General features: G+C 47.8%; 1 protein-coding gene across 2 annotated transcripts in view; it reads right to left on the bottom strand.

Moving 5' to 3' along the window:
* Positions 1–388: 388 nt before the first annotated feature.
* LOC144138596 (uncharacterized) overlaps positions 389–16,545 on the bottom strand; it is a 71,040-nt gene continuing 54,883 nt past the window's right edge. For both annotated transcript variants that reach the window (XM_077670971.1, XM_077670980.1), the window contains 4 exons: positions 12,442–12,607; positions 6,002–6,068; positions 1,790–2,037; positions 389–623 (listed from right to left, as the gene is read on the bottom strand). In XM_077670971.1, coding sequence (XP_077527097.1) covers positions 609–623; positions 1,790–2,037; positions 6,002–6,068; positions 12,442–12,591 — 480 coding nt within the window. In that variant the 5' untranslated portion in view covers positions 12,592–12,607 and the 3' untranslated portion in view covers positions 389–608. The remainder of the gene's footprint in view (positions 624–1,789; positions 2,038–6,001; positions 6,069–12,441; positions 12,608–16,545) is intronic.

The raw sequence follows: 16,545 nt of genomic DNA, 5'->3' as shown, positions 1-16,545 counted from the left end.
CGAAACAGTCACCAAAAGCTTACGGCCGCAACCATCCGCAGAAGCTTACGATGACCGTAGTCGTCAGAAGCATAAAACCGAAGAACCAATTCTTATTTGACTGTGAAGACTATTCCCAATGGCATCAACACCCATATACACACTCGAAGAAGCCCACTACATCATTGCATTGGGCATTGACGCTATCGCATCACGAGAAAGGCTCTGGTGACCTCTGACTTTTTCGTTATTACGTACCCCGCCACTGCGATGGTTGGATCGGCAGGAATAAAGTTGACCTCTAGGAACTTCGGATCATACTTACTGTGAATTTTCTTTTTGTGCGCGCTAGGCAAACTTCACACTCTGTGGTAAGGTTTTACACCTCTTTAATTGGAAGTAGGGGGTGGAAAAAAAAACTTCGTAAGTCGTCTTTATGACGAATCATAGCCGCACAGAACCGCGGCAAGGAGGCTTCGCCGCTGCCGACTTCGAAGGTGCAGGACGTCCTGTAGACGAATGTGCGAACGGCCGCCGTCCTCACTGGGCCCAAAGAATTAAGGCCGGCCTGGTCGCCTCAGTTGCTGTGCGGACACTGTAGGCACTCAACGTAGCTGCAGGCAGCCGTGCTAGGTGGACGGCAGCTGCACAGAGAAGATGAGATGTTGGTTATGCCCTTGTACGGGAAAATTTATGTACGCCCAGACTGTTGGTTTAACATTACACTGGAGCAGTCGTCCGACGGCAGGTACGAATGTCGCTCGCCGAATGATGACATCGGTAATGAGTGCATGCGTTAAATTTCCATGCCGCAATTCTCAAACAGATAACACCTAAATACAAACTGGAATGCAAGTGGTTATCGATGAAGTACGTCCAACCCGTCTTGACTGCTGACCTACCAAATCTGAAATTCTATTGGGAACTGCGAAAGGTAGCACTACATCTCTTCCCCATTTACAAAGGGTCATTGGCGACATCACTGTCCCGGTGCTGAATATCATATGGGTAGTACGTCTTGTAATCAACCGTAACAGGGCTAACGCTCAGCATACCTTGCAACTCATTTCGAATGTGAATCAGATCGGCCTAATTCGACGCATAACCACCGGGTCCAAGGAGCTTAAGTAGGATGAAAGAGGGCGACTGGTGCTAGCTTTTGGCATCAGCCGCATTCAATAATCCCTCCCCTGCCTCCTGCTCACTCTAAGTGAACTTTAATCGTCTCATTAGGAAAGTCTGCAAGGCCACACTGCACGTCCCCGCCGCGTGTACTTCCACTGCCCGACTTGATAGCTCGGTGTTCACAACCACTTACAAAGTGGTGATGGCCCATTGCATAGCCCAGCTCCAATGGCTTTCGGCCACTTCTAGTGGGCGGCACATTCTGGGCAGACCAGGCTCACGAGCTCAACTAATCACCGATTAGAAGCTTAAAATTCCCCACAATATTCACGCTAATATCCTAGTTCGCCTCCCTGGCACGCTATACATCCCACTTCAATATCCAACCAATCCAAGTGTTAGAGGCACGAATTTTTGGGACCACCTCCGCAACTTGAGGTCACTAAACGGGGTTGTCTCCCTAAGGGAATTCAACGAGGACGTGCAAAAATGATTCACGGTGCGCATAACGCTGATGGCGCTTGGAGCTTTTTTAAATACAAACCGCATACTACGTCGCCCTCGAAAAAGAGAAAAAGTACTATCCGATAGCTGAAACTTCATCATGCAGGCTTTTGTCGGTGGCCATGCACAGGGTATACCTTGGAGGAAGTGGTGCGCAGGACTCAAGTGACGTAATACTGACCTGTTTTAACTCGTGCGAAGCCTGGGGCGCGTCGAGGCGAAGAGCCCGGCTGAAGAACTCGTTGAAGTTTGCGTCAGCGCCATGGTGTCCCACAGCACTGTGAAAGTTCGACGCGTTTCCAAAGGGGTACAAGTCGGTACAACGCCTTGGTTGGGTGGGGTGGTGAGTCGGACCACCTCCAGGGGCACCGTGCAACCCACCAGCCGTTGAGGCCGCACCGTGCTCTTGCTGGAGAAGTTGGTAATCATCTGAGGGGAAAAGGAGACACTCGCCACGTCCATGACACTTGCTCGTGGAAATTAAACACGGCGATCACTTGTAGCAGCAAAAACAAAAAAACGAGTTTCGGCACCACGTTGTGTGGTGAGAACAGGTGTGGTAAAGTAAAGCTTGAATGAAATGGATTTCAATTACTGCCAAAATGTATTGAAAATATTTAATTATACTACAAGAAGAGACATTGTAGTATAATTCTGAAAAATAAATCCAAACTTAAAAATATCGGTGAGCTTGAATTTTTCTCTCAAGAGCTGCCAGAAATGACCGTATTTGTATTCCTTTTCATTCACAGCATTTTCGTGAAGTTGAAGTATTACGCGCCACAGTGGGTTTGTAAAATTCACAAAGTGAGTTAGCTTAAACAAGCAGGTTACACCCAGTCACAAAAAGCCGAAGTTCTTACAGGTAGCAATGTTTGAAGCTCAGCATTATTGGTAAAAATAAATATTCTGAATTGAATTTTCGAATTTAATTTCTGCAATACCCATTTTAGTTTGAAAGTTCCATATTCGGACGTGCCTACGTGCAATAAATGTAGCTGACCAGGCGGACACTGCAGTGGGCCAAACACTGCAGACGCAGCGCGCAGTGCGTCGCATCACTAATGACTGAGGAACTATAAAAAAAATTTAGGCCTCTGCATTAAATAAGAACCTGGCAGCCTGTGATAAAATAACGCCGTGAGCCCCTTAGAGATGCGAACGCTTAAGTTCGCAGCGCCAACACAAGCAGATTGGGGGGAACTGGGGGGGAATTGGGGGGAAACAAATGGGGGACACGGAAACAGTATTCTACACATGCGCACCAGTGCAAGTTCGCATGTCCTACGGTGGCGGATGAGAGTAGCTAATAATGCCATCTACCACATTTACTCCACACTCCAGCTCTTGTGCAAGAACATAACGCAAAAAACGAGACACAAAAAAAGTCATGTCCACAAGCGCTAACACCTGTTTATTTAATAAGAAAAGATCAGATATACAGCCAGAAAGGCTTGCCCTATAAGCTAGAGCAGGGTAAAAATGAAAACGTAGAAACAACAAAAAAATGAAGGAAGCTTACACTAAAGCGTAAGACTGGAAGGTAGCGAAGCTGTACGCAACCTTCACGACCATCACTACGGCTTAAGTCCACAATTGCAGCCACCGGTTTGCTTCTTCTTTCCTGCCGCAACCACCTTTATTCCATCATTGTTGCCATAAGTGTGAGATTCCTTCATTTTTTTTTTTTAAGTGATAATCATTGGACATCACCTTAGAGGGAGGGGGGGGGAAGTGTTGCCATGATTACGGCGAACGCTGGAGTTTGTTTTTTTGTTTCTTGGCCATTCTCCCAAAGTGGGTATGCTTGTCTTGACAAACGTCCACCGGGGACGCTGGGCAGTTGCCGCGAGGCACGCACACATTGGCGCTCGGCATTTTGGTCGCCCCAATCATGGCCAATCTCCCTAAGTGGGTGTGCTTGGCTGGACAAATGTGCGGAAGGTACGCTGGGTGGTCGCCGCGAGGAACACACACACCGGCGCTCGCATTTTCTTGGTTTTTTTAACTGCCGGGCGGTCGCCGCAAGGCACGCGCTCACGTACGCCTTGCGTTTTCTTGGTATTTTTATCTGCGGACACTAAACTCTACTGATTTGCTAAACAGCTTCGCTGTTAAAAACTAAAGCTGACAGATGTGGTTGTAAACATTGCGAAGAATTCTATCTGACTAAGTAGGCAAATTCTTTTTCAAACAGGGCCACTCAAGATGTGCTCACACCTGAGGTGCCTTAACTCTGAATGGCGAACGCTTCGCCAAGTTCACACAACATTTAAAGTGTAGTGCATACTTGCACTTCTTTATGTGGAGAGCGGTATTCATGGAGTTGGCGTGCTCTTGTAATCGATCCTTGACTCAGCGCCATATCTGGCCAACTTATGACTTGCCACAGGACAGGGCATGCCGATGGTTTCGTCACACTTCACATATATAAAGTTAGCGTGATTTGCCGTCTACGTCTGCGCAGAGCCCTCCAAGTTTGTTGGGAACAGTAGCAGTACAGTAGCTGCATACCCGAGCGTCCCACCATCTTTGTAAACCGATGATTGACCCTGGTATTGATAGCGGGGTCCATGAAGGACTCTGATGATAGGCGTCACAGCGTTTCTCTCGCAGCTTTTTTGCGAGGTTTCCCACGTTGCAGTTTCTGAACTCACTGCAGTTTTAATGCATTTATGAAGCGACACTCAGGCCGATTGCCTGACTTCTCGTTGCGGCTGTAATACGCAGTAGACTTAAGCAACATATTTGGTTGCATAAACTCCCAAGCCAAAAATGAATGACGAAAACGTGTACCTTTTTAACATCAGTCAACGTTTTTCAGGCACAGATTTTTCTCACTAGATTGACAAAAGCGTGTCGAGGAATATGAATTCATATGCAGTAAACCCTCCTTCAGATGAACTCGATTAAGACGAATTTCATGGTTAAGACGAACAACCGATTTGCTCTTGCGTAACGTGCACAATGCAAAAAACGTCTGCTTGTCACAAATTTCTGATAATACGAGCAAATTTTCACGGTCCCTTCGAGATCCTTTCAACCGCAGTTTATTCTGTGTAGCAAGTACAGCTCAACCAGGTTGGACAGGTTAACAATTAGACCTGAGCTTCAACGCTATAAAGAGTAAAGGGCTGCTCCGTTTACGGAGCTGGAAAAATAACCCTGGCCAAGCACTTGCGAGAAAACACAAACAATACCATTATCATAACATTTTTTATGACCAAATAATTACTGGATGGCCTATTTTAATCCTCAAAACACCTAATCAGAGACATCTAAGCGTTCCTTGTAATGGCTGTCATTCAATGTACGTCCTGAGACACATCAGTGTTCCGGGCGAAATTTCGGAACAGACGGTGGCGTAGGGCTAACCTCTAGGACGCATTTGTCTTACCAAAGTAAATTTTAGCTTTACTTGTATCCACTGGCCTAGTCTCAATTTGTGTACCCGAAGGAGCACTTAAACTATTTTGGGGTTTAATATCACTCATCTGCAAGCAACAAAATGTATAACGAATTATATCCGTATGTCCCTACTTACTGCTCCCCGCCAAACGGCCATCTGATTAACTGACGTAGTTTCCTTTCGGAACTTAGTGGCAGGTTAAAAAGCTAACCTATCAACAGTGCCCGATTGCGCGACGCGTGTGTACCATCCAAAGTTTTGCTGCTGGAGGAGTTTACTACACTGCAAAAGCTTTGTTATTGGCCTACACCGGATTAAATCTTTCACACGTTCATACCTGTAAAGTGACACATAACTTCGCTGAAATGAAATCAGTCACCGACAGAGAGGCACTTCATTAGGTAGGTTGAAAACACTCACTACTACTACCCAGTTTATGCAGTAATCATCATCATCGTCGTCGTCGTCGTCAGCCTATCTACGCCCACTGCAGGGCAAATGACTCTCCCATGGATCTCCAATTATTCCGGTCCTGCGCTAACTGCGACGAATTTATCCCCGCAAACTTCTTGATCTCATCTGCCCATCTAACTTTCTGCCGCCCCCTGCCAAGCTTGCCTTCTCTAGGGATCCACTCTGTTACCCTTAATGATCAACGGTTATCTTGCCTTCGCATTACATGCCCTGACCATGTCCATTTCTTCTTAATTTCTACTAATATGTCTTTACCACGCGTTTGTTCCCCGGCCCACTCCGCTCTCTTCTTATACAATAATACACAGCTATTAATAGAAAAATCTAGCTGTGGCTAGGCACCTGATTGGCAATAAGAAAGACGAGAGAGATGCAATAAGGAACAGAACAGGGGCGATGCTGATTGGTTAGCATGCGTGAATAAAGCATTGAGGTGTCTTCGTTCCCCCTCCTCTCTCGGATAATAACGATCCACCAATGGTGTGACGCGTGCCGCTCTCGCACTCTCACCTTGAAACTGCGCAGCTACAGAGTACCGTTGCCACGCCTTGGCGCCTGGTCCCAAGATGGGGTGCAGCTGCAAGAGGTTTGAGAGAAAAGCATGCATGGCCTGCCTCGTGGAGATGGTGCAGTGTCTCTTAGGGAGAAAGGCCCACCATTAGGATTAATGCACCGGCCCGTGTCTTGTCCCGCCAGCTCAAGGGCATTAGGAAGCCACGTCACTTCCCTGTTATTTGCCAGGCCGAAAACCGCAGAAAGCTGCACGTTGCCAGGGGTTACACAAAGCGGCTTGACTAAAGCAGACGCATTCCCAGATGCAAGCAAGGATGCCACCTCCTTGAATGCATCCAAGGTTCGTGCAGGCTCCTTTCCGTGGGCTGCATGGGCCTCTGCTTGTTTGACTAGAGTCTGTTCACCTTGGAGCCTAGATTCATAAACTTGGGTGCTGTTGAGCCCGAGAAGAAGTAACAGCTAGGCTAAAAACGGAATGCATATTCTCAGAAAAAAAAAAACGGAAAGTAGTTTAGCTTCATCCTCATCGATAAAAATCGAAAACATTCGTTCAAAAAAATTATAGCACGTCCACTTCTTGCAAAATTGGCGGATAACTATAATGAGTTGTGTACGTTGACTTACACGCATAATTTCTTTACAATAAATTCTAAGTTAATTCTCATGTAATTCCTTTCGGGACAGTTCCGAGAAAACAGTAGTTACAGCTGTTTTCTTCAATTATTAAGCTCCTTCCGTAGATGGCTACTTATTAGAGAGTTTTAGAAGCCCGTCTGTTCCATCGTGCACGTAGTTACCTTGTTGACCGGGACTCGTCGGAGCACTTGCGCATTCGTCGCGGAAGGGGGATTAGTTCCGCGGGCCGGCCTTCACCATGTCCGCACATTCGTCACGGTGGGGTGCGCCTCCTCGCCCTTCTTTTTCGCCCTTCCGCGTGCGCAGGCGCAGTCGGGTCCCGGTAAACACGGTAGCTATGTACGCGACGGAACAGACGGACTGCTAAAACTCTCTATTGACAACAGACGGCGTGTTTACAACATCACTGTGAATTAACTATGTACAAGTAACTGGAAGTCGGCGCAATGGTAGAGCCGTCTTGGCGGACAATATCGGTATATTTTTTCCAACATGCCTGTACTAAAGTGAGAGCTACAGTACATTTTACACAAGCGCTGGGGAGAACGCAAGCTGTTCGTTGCCGACGCGAGCTGATATAGGCGCACGCAATTTTGGACAGAACCTAACGCAAGACAGAAGAAAGTACACCGGGTTTAAAAACAAAAAGGCGGACCCCACTTGCAGGTGGGAATCAATGTAGAGCGAATCAGTGACGAGTGTGTCGAGAAATACGAGACGTAGCGATAAACGCTCGTTGTCGATTCCCTTGGCGAACACTGCACCCGGTTAATCGCGCCGACAGTTCTTGCAGCGGGCGGTGGTGGGCGAGTACGGTGACAGCTAAGAGGAAGCACGTCCCAGACCGGTAACCACCCGCTTGTCGGTTTTCGGAGGTCGACAGTAAAGTCTCCGGTAACAATCGCTGGCTGTTGCCGCTGACTGTGGTAACCACGAATCACAGACCCTGGTGCGTACCGAGCGAAGCGCGAGGTGACGCGAAGCCTTTAATTTGGGTTTGCGTTTATGCCGGACTAAGTTCAAGGGCGGCCAAACCGTTGTGCACTTCCGCAACGCCCCACCGTCACCGAGAATTAGCTCAGCCAGTCTTTCAGTGCCGGCAACATCTTAACTGCGCCGACTGCGAGATGTGTGGCAGTTTCTTGAAACGCTGTGGCCGCGGCGGCTGGAGTCTGCGATGGTACTAATGCCGATTATATTTAGCGATTTCCCCTTTGTAATAGGGTGGCGTTGCGCAGTGACATTAGTTGCGACGCGGCTGCCTGTTTAGCTCACCTTCAAAATTAAAGTTAAGAAAGGTTTACCCTTTATGGCACTTCAGTGCTGCATATAGGCTGATATTGTTCGGATCCCTTCCTGGCTCCTCATCCGCCTTTTCCTACCAACTTTGTAACTTCCTTTTAGCAACCTCTACTGCTTTCACTTTTCCGTTAAGCTTCCGCAAGCGCGATGCCTTCCTCACTGAGGACCAGTCGGATACCGTTACAATATGTCGCATCATTTCGAGTTCCCTTTCGCAACCTCCGCACGATTCTTCCTGTACCTGCTCGCGGTTAAGCGTCTTTGTTTACAAGGAACCCACCCGGGCTTCAAAAAGAAATTCAATCTTCTTAGAATCTTGCTTCCTAATTCTGTAGATACCTGACGCTTCCATCCTTTTCTCCCACTTCGTTGTCTCCTATTCGCTCACTCTGTTTTTCAGTGTCTTACGCATTTCCCCTGTGCTTCCACGTTTCATATACTTCGTCCTAAGCCTCCTGGTTCTTGTTCTCTACTGTGGATACACGCTTTTCATGTAACAACGCCGTATCGCTTTGGGCGCCCATCTCTGGTCACCAGTGTTTTAAAGCCGTAATCGGAAAAATAGTTTGCTCTGCCCGCCTCTCTCTTCAAGGGAGGCCCATTCATAGTATCCCTGCGCTGCCTCATTAGTTGTTTGACTGTGGACTCCTAACTTTACTCGAGTTACCGGCCTTTGGTTGCTTCTAGACCTGATAGAAACTGATCTGACACACACTGCGTTTGAAAAAGTGACGGTCGGTACCATTACACTATTCCAGATTCCGCTAACTACTTTGCACTTTTTGCGCCCCCAAGTGCTCCGAGTTTCATTATACAGGTGTTTGTTTTTACTTTCATTCTTGAAGGAGTACTGATACGAAATTTTTGTGTTACGTTTTTTTCGCTGTTGTAGGTGGTACCAGCCCAGAAATCATAGAATGGCACTTTAGATGGTTGACAGCAGCGTAAATAATTTTTTTGCGGCCTCGTTTCTTCGTGTCACTTTCGGTTTCGCGAAACGAACACCGAGGCCCCCGCTATGACAGGACGGCACTCTTTACGTTACGGTTCTCGTTGCACCACGGCTGGTCTGGACACGTGCGCCCAGGCGGCATGACGTCACCCTCAAAACTGACGTGTACACAAGACGGACCAGCGTACGCCCACAGCAGCCAGCGTCTTGGTTACGTTGCGGAAGCCCTGACGTCGAGTTGGGGGAGAGGCGCATGGCGCGGCCACCAACGCGTCATGCTCACACCGATGTCGAAAGGATGTCCGGTCGGAGCATTCTGCGGTGTGCAAATACTAAAATTGATTCAAAATATGTTATACTAAACGGTTCCTCCTGAAACTTCTTGGGAGATGTCTCCATACACAAAGGAAGCTTTTCAAATAGTTACGTAAGCTTTGAAATTGCGTGTCATTACTCCTTTAAATGCTCCTCGTGCGTTTTTAGATAGGCATGACATTTTTAAATCCACATGCGCATATATTTGTATTTCGTTAACTGCTGTATTGTTGGTTGTTGAACATATACCGATTTATTACTGGCATCATTAAAAACAAGAACTCCTGATATTTCTGGGCTGGATTCCACTCGCAAATCAGTGGCTTCTTCCTCGCACATGTCCGTGAGCTGTTACAGACTATGTTCGTTATAGACTATGTCATCCGCATACATCAGTCCCGGGATATGTTGTTTCACTTCCTGTCCGTTGCGGATATACCATAGATTCAAGTGTATTTTACCAGTCCTCATTCTTTCGTTCTAAGCTTTCGTTCATAACGCGATACCTCAGGCACCTAAAATTACTAGGGGCATTAGCGAAACCAAGAATCTAGCTCCATTTGGCGGTGTTGTACAAAACCTGCGTCGGAGGAACACGACAACAGAAGCAGCAGCGCCAGGACAGCCAGGAGGAGACAAAAAAATATTCTCCACTCTAAAACCCCGAAACTGACGGTGTACAATCGGAACATGCGGACAAACGCATTCTATAAGCTCGCCTAGCCAACGCATTTACCCATTTACGCATTGTTCAGGTAGTTTCCGGCGCTTAGCTGCGTTGTGCACTGGACCTTTTCACAGCGAAACTTCGAATCCCCAGTAAACCCCGGGGGAAAGAGAGGGCGCGTTTCAGGGCTTTTTTTTTTTTTAAAGACGAATGTCTTTCTCGGGCTACTCAAGGGCCAAAAATTCGGTCTGTCTCTAGCTCTGCAAGCGAGTAAAGCTGGTGACATGCCTTATGCTTGTGAACATGGTTCTACAGAAGGAAAACTCTAAGCATATTTGAGGCAAGAAATCATCACATATATGAGAGTAACTAGCGCTGTTTCAATTAAAAATATACGCGGAATCGGTTAAATATAGCAAATAAAGCAGCGCGTTAAAATGGTGTTGCAGAGAAGGGAGTAAAAAGCAAATACTAAAACAAAAGAAATTGGCTCCCACAGTTTCGGAAACGACGGAGGCAAGAACCAACAGATTGCGTGAGGGCAGTCACAAAGCGGCAAAGTTGAATTGAGCAAATCCACACTGCTCTCATCACAGGAGGACTGCAAGGGAACACGAAGAGCGGGAGGTGCGGGAAGGGGGTGGAGAGTGTTACGAGTGACGCAGTAAAGGAAGGCTGTCGTGACGTAGTTGGAGGGTCAATCCACGCCAAACGTCCCAGAGAGTTTGCTCGAGCATCTCCGATTACACTATGAAAATTCATGGCAGATCACTTCCTCACACTATTAATTCTCCTTGCCGATTTTCGCGGGAAAACTTTTTTCTGTCTTTTACAGCCATTTCAAAACTGCGACGGGGACGAATACTTACATTGAGAAAAATATTCCAAGAATATTGTACGGATCACAGCGAAATTATTCCAGGTGATAGAAAACGAAGCGCTCTTCCTTTATATGATGCATTTACAGTTGCTAATGTGTTTCAAAATGGGCTTTGCGGGGAAGCAAAGTGGCGTTTCTGAGCAATTTTTACTCATTTTTTCCGGCTATTGAAATTCTTGCAGAGACAAAGCAGCTGCATACTGTGTTATATTGTTGACGGTAAGTGCGGAAAAAAAATATAATGATAGCTTGGAAACAGGTAGTTTCAGCGTGATAAAGATATGAACTTCGAAAAATTTGCGAAATTGTCCATGTTCAGACGCTCATCGCGCTGTGGGCCGTCCGTGTAAAAATACAGGCTTAGGCTCATGTGATAGGGTGTACAAAGGGAATTTATTTCAGAAAGTTTAATCGGAGTTCTTTTTGTTTTAAGCAAGAAAATATTTTTTTTTTTATATTGAGCACCCACCCCGGCCCCAGACGGCGGGGCGTAAGTCCGCTTCACTGCAACGACGCTTCCTGCGCTGCAGCGGAGAGGTGGGGCGTCAGAGCAGGTAGATCCATCGCATGTTTCGTAGATTTCTTGCAATGCTGCCGGTTGGTAAATGTGACTCTACATGCATTCTCAGGCTTTCCGCGGTGCCGGAAACGAATGGTATTGTTAGTCTTTCGTAGTTCTTTCACTTCTTTGAATTACGAGCGTAAGGATAACTTGCTTTGGTATACTTTTTTTGCAAACGATCTACGACTTGGCTGCACGCTTCGGAGCGACAGGCGCGCGAAGTTATACGGATTAGAAGCAAGGACGGGGTTCTTGGCGCACCTAACAAAAAGCAAGACTCCCAATCAGCGAAGAAGCGAAAACAGTACGCAGCTGCTTTGTCTCTGCAAGAATTTCAATAGCCGGAAAAAATGAGTAAAAATTGCTCGGAAACGCCACTTTGCTTCCCCGCAAAGCCCATTTTGAAACACATTAACAACTGTAAATGCATCATATAAAGGAAGAGCGCTTCGTTTTCTATCACCTGGAATAATTTCACTGCGATCCGTTCATTATGTTAGGTATTTTTTTTTCTCAACGTAGGTTTTCGTCCCCGCCGCGGTTTTGAAATGGCTGCAAAAGACAGCAAAATTTTTTCCCGCAAAAATCGGCTAGGAGAATTAATAGTGCGAGGAAGTGATAAACCACGAATTTTTATGGTGTAATCGGAGATGGTCGCGCGACCTCTCTGGAACGCTTGGCGTGGAATGACCCTGGAACGAACCTCCGTCCCTTTCCTCCGGCGCTTGCTTCCTTGTCTACACGGGCGCCCTGATGCGTCCTCGCCGATGTACCGGACAGGGAACTTACCCTTGCCCTGAGAACGCCTATTGCGGCTAAGGCGGGTCGCGCATTTGCAAAGAAGGAAAACGCCAGCAGTGCACTTGTATGCTTCCTCATCCGTAATAGGGAGCCCGCATGAGGGCTCCGCTAAGCAGCTCAACTAACCTGCATTCAAAGTCCCTAGTTTAGCTGCTGACTGCTTCGTGCCCGAGCAGGAGAGAAACGTTTCGGTTTACTATGCGAGCAATTTCTTCCCGCTGTCAGCCACTTTCTCCTGTTGCCTGCGCGTGTGTAACACAGAGCGTGCACGTTCTCTCCAGTCCAAGGCAAGAGAGAATGCCTAACGCGCCCTCCAGCTTACCTGGTGCTGCTGTTGGAGGTAGTCGATTTGGGCCTGACGCCGCTGCAGCGAGCCCTTCGGCGGCTGGGCTGCCTGCTGTTCTTGCGAGTCACCTTGACGAAGCCCGAAGGTCGCCGGATCATCTTTCCAGGTAGGGTTTTCCCAGCTCATGATGACAGCGAATCACCTGCGCGTGCATTAGCAAGAGATGGACATCAAGTTTACACAGTGTTATAAAATACGAGGTTGCGATCAAATCGCACAGTGTCCATGCATTCCACTACTCCTTCGCCCACTGCCTCGCTGTCGCCCTTTTCGCAATACGCATCAGTGCTGTGCTCAATGCGGCGAACTTGGTCACCGTCAAGACATCTGCCCCGATCCCCACAGGAGCATTTTGCTCGCAGCGCGACGCCCCCAACCCCGCTCCCACCCATGACTGTATGCCGTGCTGCAAACTCTGTGGGCTTACCCACACTACCGCCAGCAAAGAGTGAAAAAGCAAGTTGAAGCCATCACCCCCACCTGCTTTCCCAAACGTCGTCCCCCAACCCCTACCTACACCCACGGCGTATAGCCGCCGCTTTTCACCCCCCCTTCAGAGGCATGTGTTGTATTCGCCGCCTCGCGCTTGCTCGCTCGCGCGCCGGCTTTTGACTCGAAGGTGGTGGCGCCTATTTGAAAAATCCGAAGATAGCTGAGTGACAGCTGGCTACGTGAATTCCGGACCTCCCTTACGCGTGTACGAAAGGTAGAGGGGCGTTCCCAAGAGGGAGTAATAACGAGGTGTTATAAAGTCGAACTTGGCGTTAGAAATCGTTCTTGTCGGAGCTCTCAGCTGGGCAGTTCCCGGCGAGACAACGAGTCTCGACCGCTAAAGCTTGTTTGGGATTTGTGAGCCCCCTCAGCGAGAGGTAGACTTTAGGATCGCGTCGGAAGTTTAGGGTGCAGCTCTGTACCGGGCAACTAGACGGGTCCTGCGGCGAAAACAGAGCCCCGGCCGTTGTTTCTCGAGCGGTTTGTGTACGCTCCGAGGATAGGAGAGTTAGACGGAGCTGGAAAGCTCGAGTGACTTGTGCACACTTGGAGCTATACGCCTCGAGCGCTGCCTGTAGGGGCGCCACTGAAATCCCCCTAGCGGCCCGTTTCGAAAGCAGTCGCGGGAGTCGCCGGCTCGCTCACCCCTGTGTCCGTTGCTTTTGCGGCACGTTCGAGACTGATATTTTCCGTTTGTATGCGTTGGAAATACGCATTTATGTGGAGCAGCCACTCTGTTCGCAAATGTGGTGTATTTACGAAAGTGTAAATGTTTCTGACGCGATCTTAATGTGGTACATTCGGTCCGCATAAGCGCCAGGTGAGTCACAAGCCGGCGTCACGAAACCGGCATATATGCATAGAGATTATTGCAATTCCACTGCCCTGAAATTTACTAACAGTACCCCCGTAAGCAGCGTTCGTTCAGATGCTCATGCTACGGCTATACACTGCGATGTAAATCGGTTTCGTGTGCTTTCATAATCTAGCGGAGCACTCATTACTGACAGCCCGCCAGTTACGCTTCATATCTCGAATATTGATCACTACCCTGAACAAGCCAAGGTGGCATAAATTCCATGGATATTCAACGCAATAAGTACGATAGATAATGCAAAATTACATGTGGGAGTCAGCCCAAAGAATTTACGGCTGGGTCGTCTTGTCGCGAGGTGAGCGTGAGCTCTCCCAAACAGTCATCGGATACATATATCCTCCGCTTATATCCGCGGCCGTGACTAAACGCTTCTCATTATATGACACAGGGAGCCTGCAGAATTTAGCACAAAAGTGAAATCAGAGGGCCTTATCAGATACCACACTCTTCCAACGACACATTTTATCGCTTGTGAACTGCATGCTTCCTTACTGTATGCTTCAAAAAAAAAAAAAAATCTGTCCGCCGAGTGATCAGCTGTCAAAGTCGAAAAACAAAATAAAGGTGAGCGCGCAGCCTGTGCGTGATTACTAAAACGGTCATTTCATGATTTCGCTCTGCATTTGTACCCAACGATAGTTATGCGGCTTCCTCCTCCACCTCCCTTCCTTGGAAAATATCAGTGCATTTCGCATCTAGTTGGTCTAGTGAGTTCAACCTTGCTTGTAAGACGAACGTCTCTGGGATTACCAAAACTACACTGTTTTTTTTTTCATTCCAGCACGAGCTATTACATTGCTTCCGGACTTGGCAGACCATTAATTTTTCCGTGGTTTCATTACTCTCCTTGGTCTATGCTATCAGGCGGGAGTGGGCACATATTTAACGACCCACAGACTTGGAATATACTTAACATGTTCGCGTGGTCTCTATTTCTATAAAATGCACAAGTTATTGTCAGGTATTAGGTAATCACCTCTCCTAATAATATTTTTCTACGACGTGTACATTCAAAACAAGGCCGAATTCGTTGTCCGCGCAGCAAAACGAAACCAACCTCTCATTGTGCCAGTATTAGGTCTAAAGGAGGCGTCAATAGAATTAACTTGCGCCTGAAATATTCGGAGGTGACAGTGGTGATATGCCGCTGCCGTCGCCGACGCCCGTAAGAGCGGCGCAGAAGCGCGCAGTACCGCGTCCCCGGTTAGCTCTTGTTGGCGTTCGAGCACTCTAATCAGGACGAAGCTGTTTTTGAAGTGCCCTAAACGTACTATTTGCTTACAGACATCACCATAACCAGATACTGAGGGCGCTAAAGGCAAAAAGAAGAGAAAGAGAACCGAAACACTGCATAAGCCGCTATCAGCTGCGCAGCGGAGATCCCGTAAGCGCCGCGGAGAAGTGGCGGCAGGCAGCGCAGCGATCGCGAAGCTCGAGGCGTATAGCGTCTAACTGAAGTTTGAAGTTTTTTTCTTTTATTACTCATGTACCCAGTTATCCTCTACTGTAAATAGCTGTATATAAACTCTTAGTTTACCTTCATCAACTACAAACGCCTCGACTTCGTCAATTCGGTCACCATCTCCGAGAACTTCAACACCATCGCCCTGGGAGCCTCCTGCCAAATCAACCGGAGCCCTAGCGATTGGGTTCCTGATCGGCACCGGACTTCGGGGAAACGAACATCGATAATCTTTACTGCGTGGAAATGATAAAACACAGAACCAGGATTTGTCTTAATAAATATAATAGCGGAAATATTTCACTCAAAAGAGATCTCTTTATCCGTGAAAATGCGAGTCGACAGGCTTCACCACAGCGCAGCTGAATCAGCAGTTCTTCAATCAAAGGATGCCAGTGGCGGGGGCCAACGTAAGCTTAGAAGCGAAAAAAACTTGGGATGAGTTGTGAGATTACGAACTCAAAGCATAACAACGAGTACTGCCTGATGTCACAGTACCGTTCCCATTTTACAGAAAAATTGCGAGCCTGTCCTCGTGACTCGTCAAACTTTACTAAGGGAGCCACGATTGGTCATTCCGGTGCACTGCGGCAGAGCTGATCCCACCAAAATTTGCGGCTGTGCTTTTAAAAACGATAGTCTTATGGGCTGTCTGTCACTACACGCAACCGCCCGGCTAGAAAACATTTGAAAAAATCTGTGCCCTTCAATTCGGTGAAGATGGATGACCTGCGAAGCTGGACGCGGTCGACGGAGTGCACGAAACAAACCACGTTTGTTAGTAGTTTTCGATTGAGCATACTTCCCAGCGATTCAGCTGAATGAAACATGGAAGGACTCGAGCTTTATTCTAGCGAACTAAACGCGGGCTGGCTGATAGCCTCCCGCGTTGTAGGCATCTCACTGTCTGTGTAACACACAACCCAATCTTCTCGACCAGTGAAGACACCATACAGGTCGCACTCGGCTGTTTGACGTTCACGTTTAAGCCTCCTGCCAGCGTATGGAACATGTCATTAGCGAGGGCATGAAACCTATAGACCATTCCAACGGGGGTGCCGCCATCTTGCGTGCGCAGCGCCCTCTAGTAGCTGGCCGATTTGCTGGCTTCGGCGTTTGCCCCGCGGCGTATTGGCGCCAGCTGCGTCTCGGCGAAGTTTTCGTTGTAGCGCGTTGTACGTCCGCTTCCGTAATATATTTTAAGAGAAAAAGCTGTTGCATAGGACCTATTTAAGTGATCTGGCGTAAA

The sequence above is a fragment of the Haemaphysalis longicornis genome, unplaced genomic scaffold, assembly GCF_048455015.1.
Source record: "Haemaphysalis longicornis isolate Haplotype H1 unplaced genomic scaffold, Haemaphysalis longicornis Haplotype H1 scaffold_1, whole genome shotgun sequence".
NCBI lineage: Eukaryota > Metazoa > Arthropoda > Arachnida > Ixodida > Ixodidae > Haemaphysalis > Haemaphysalis longicornis.
The sequence above is the reverse complement of the archived record's forward strand: the minus strand, read 5'-3'. Positions and strand labels throughout refer to the sequence as shown.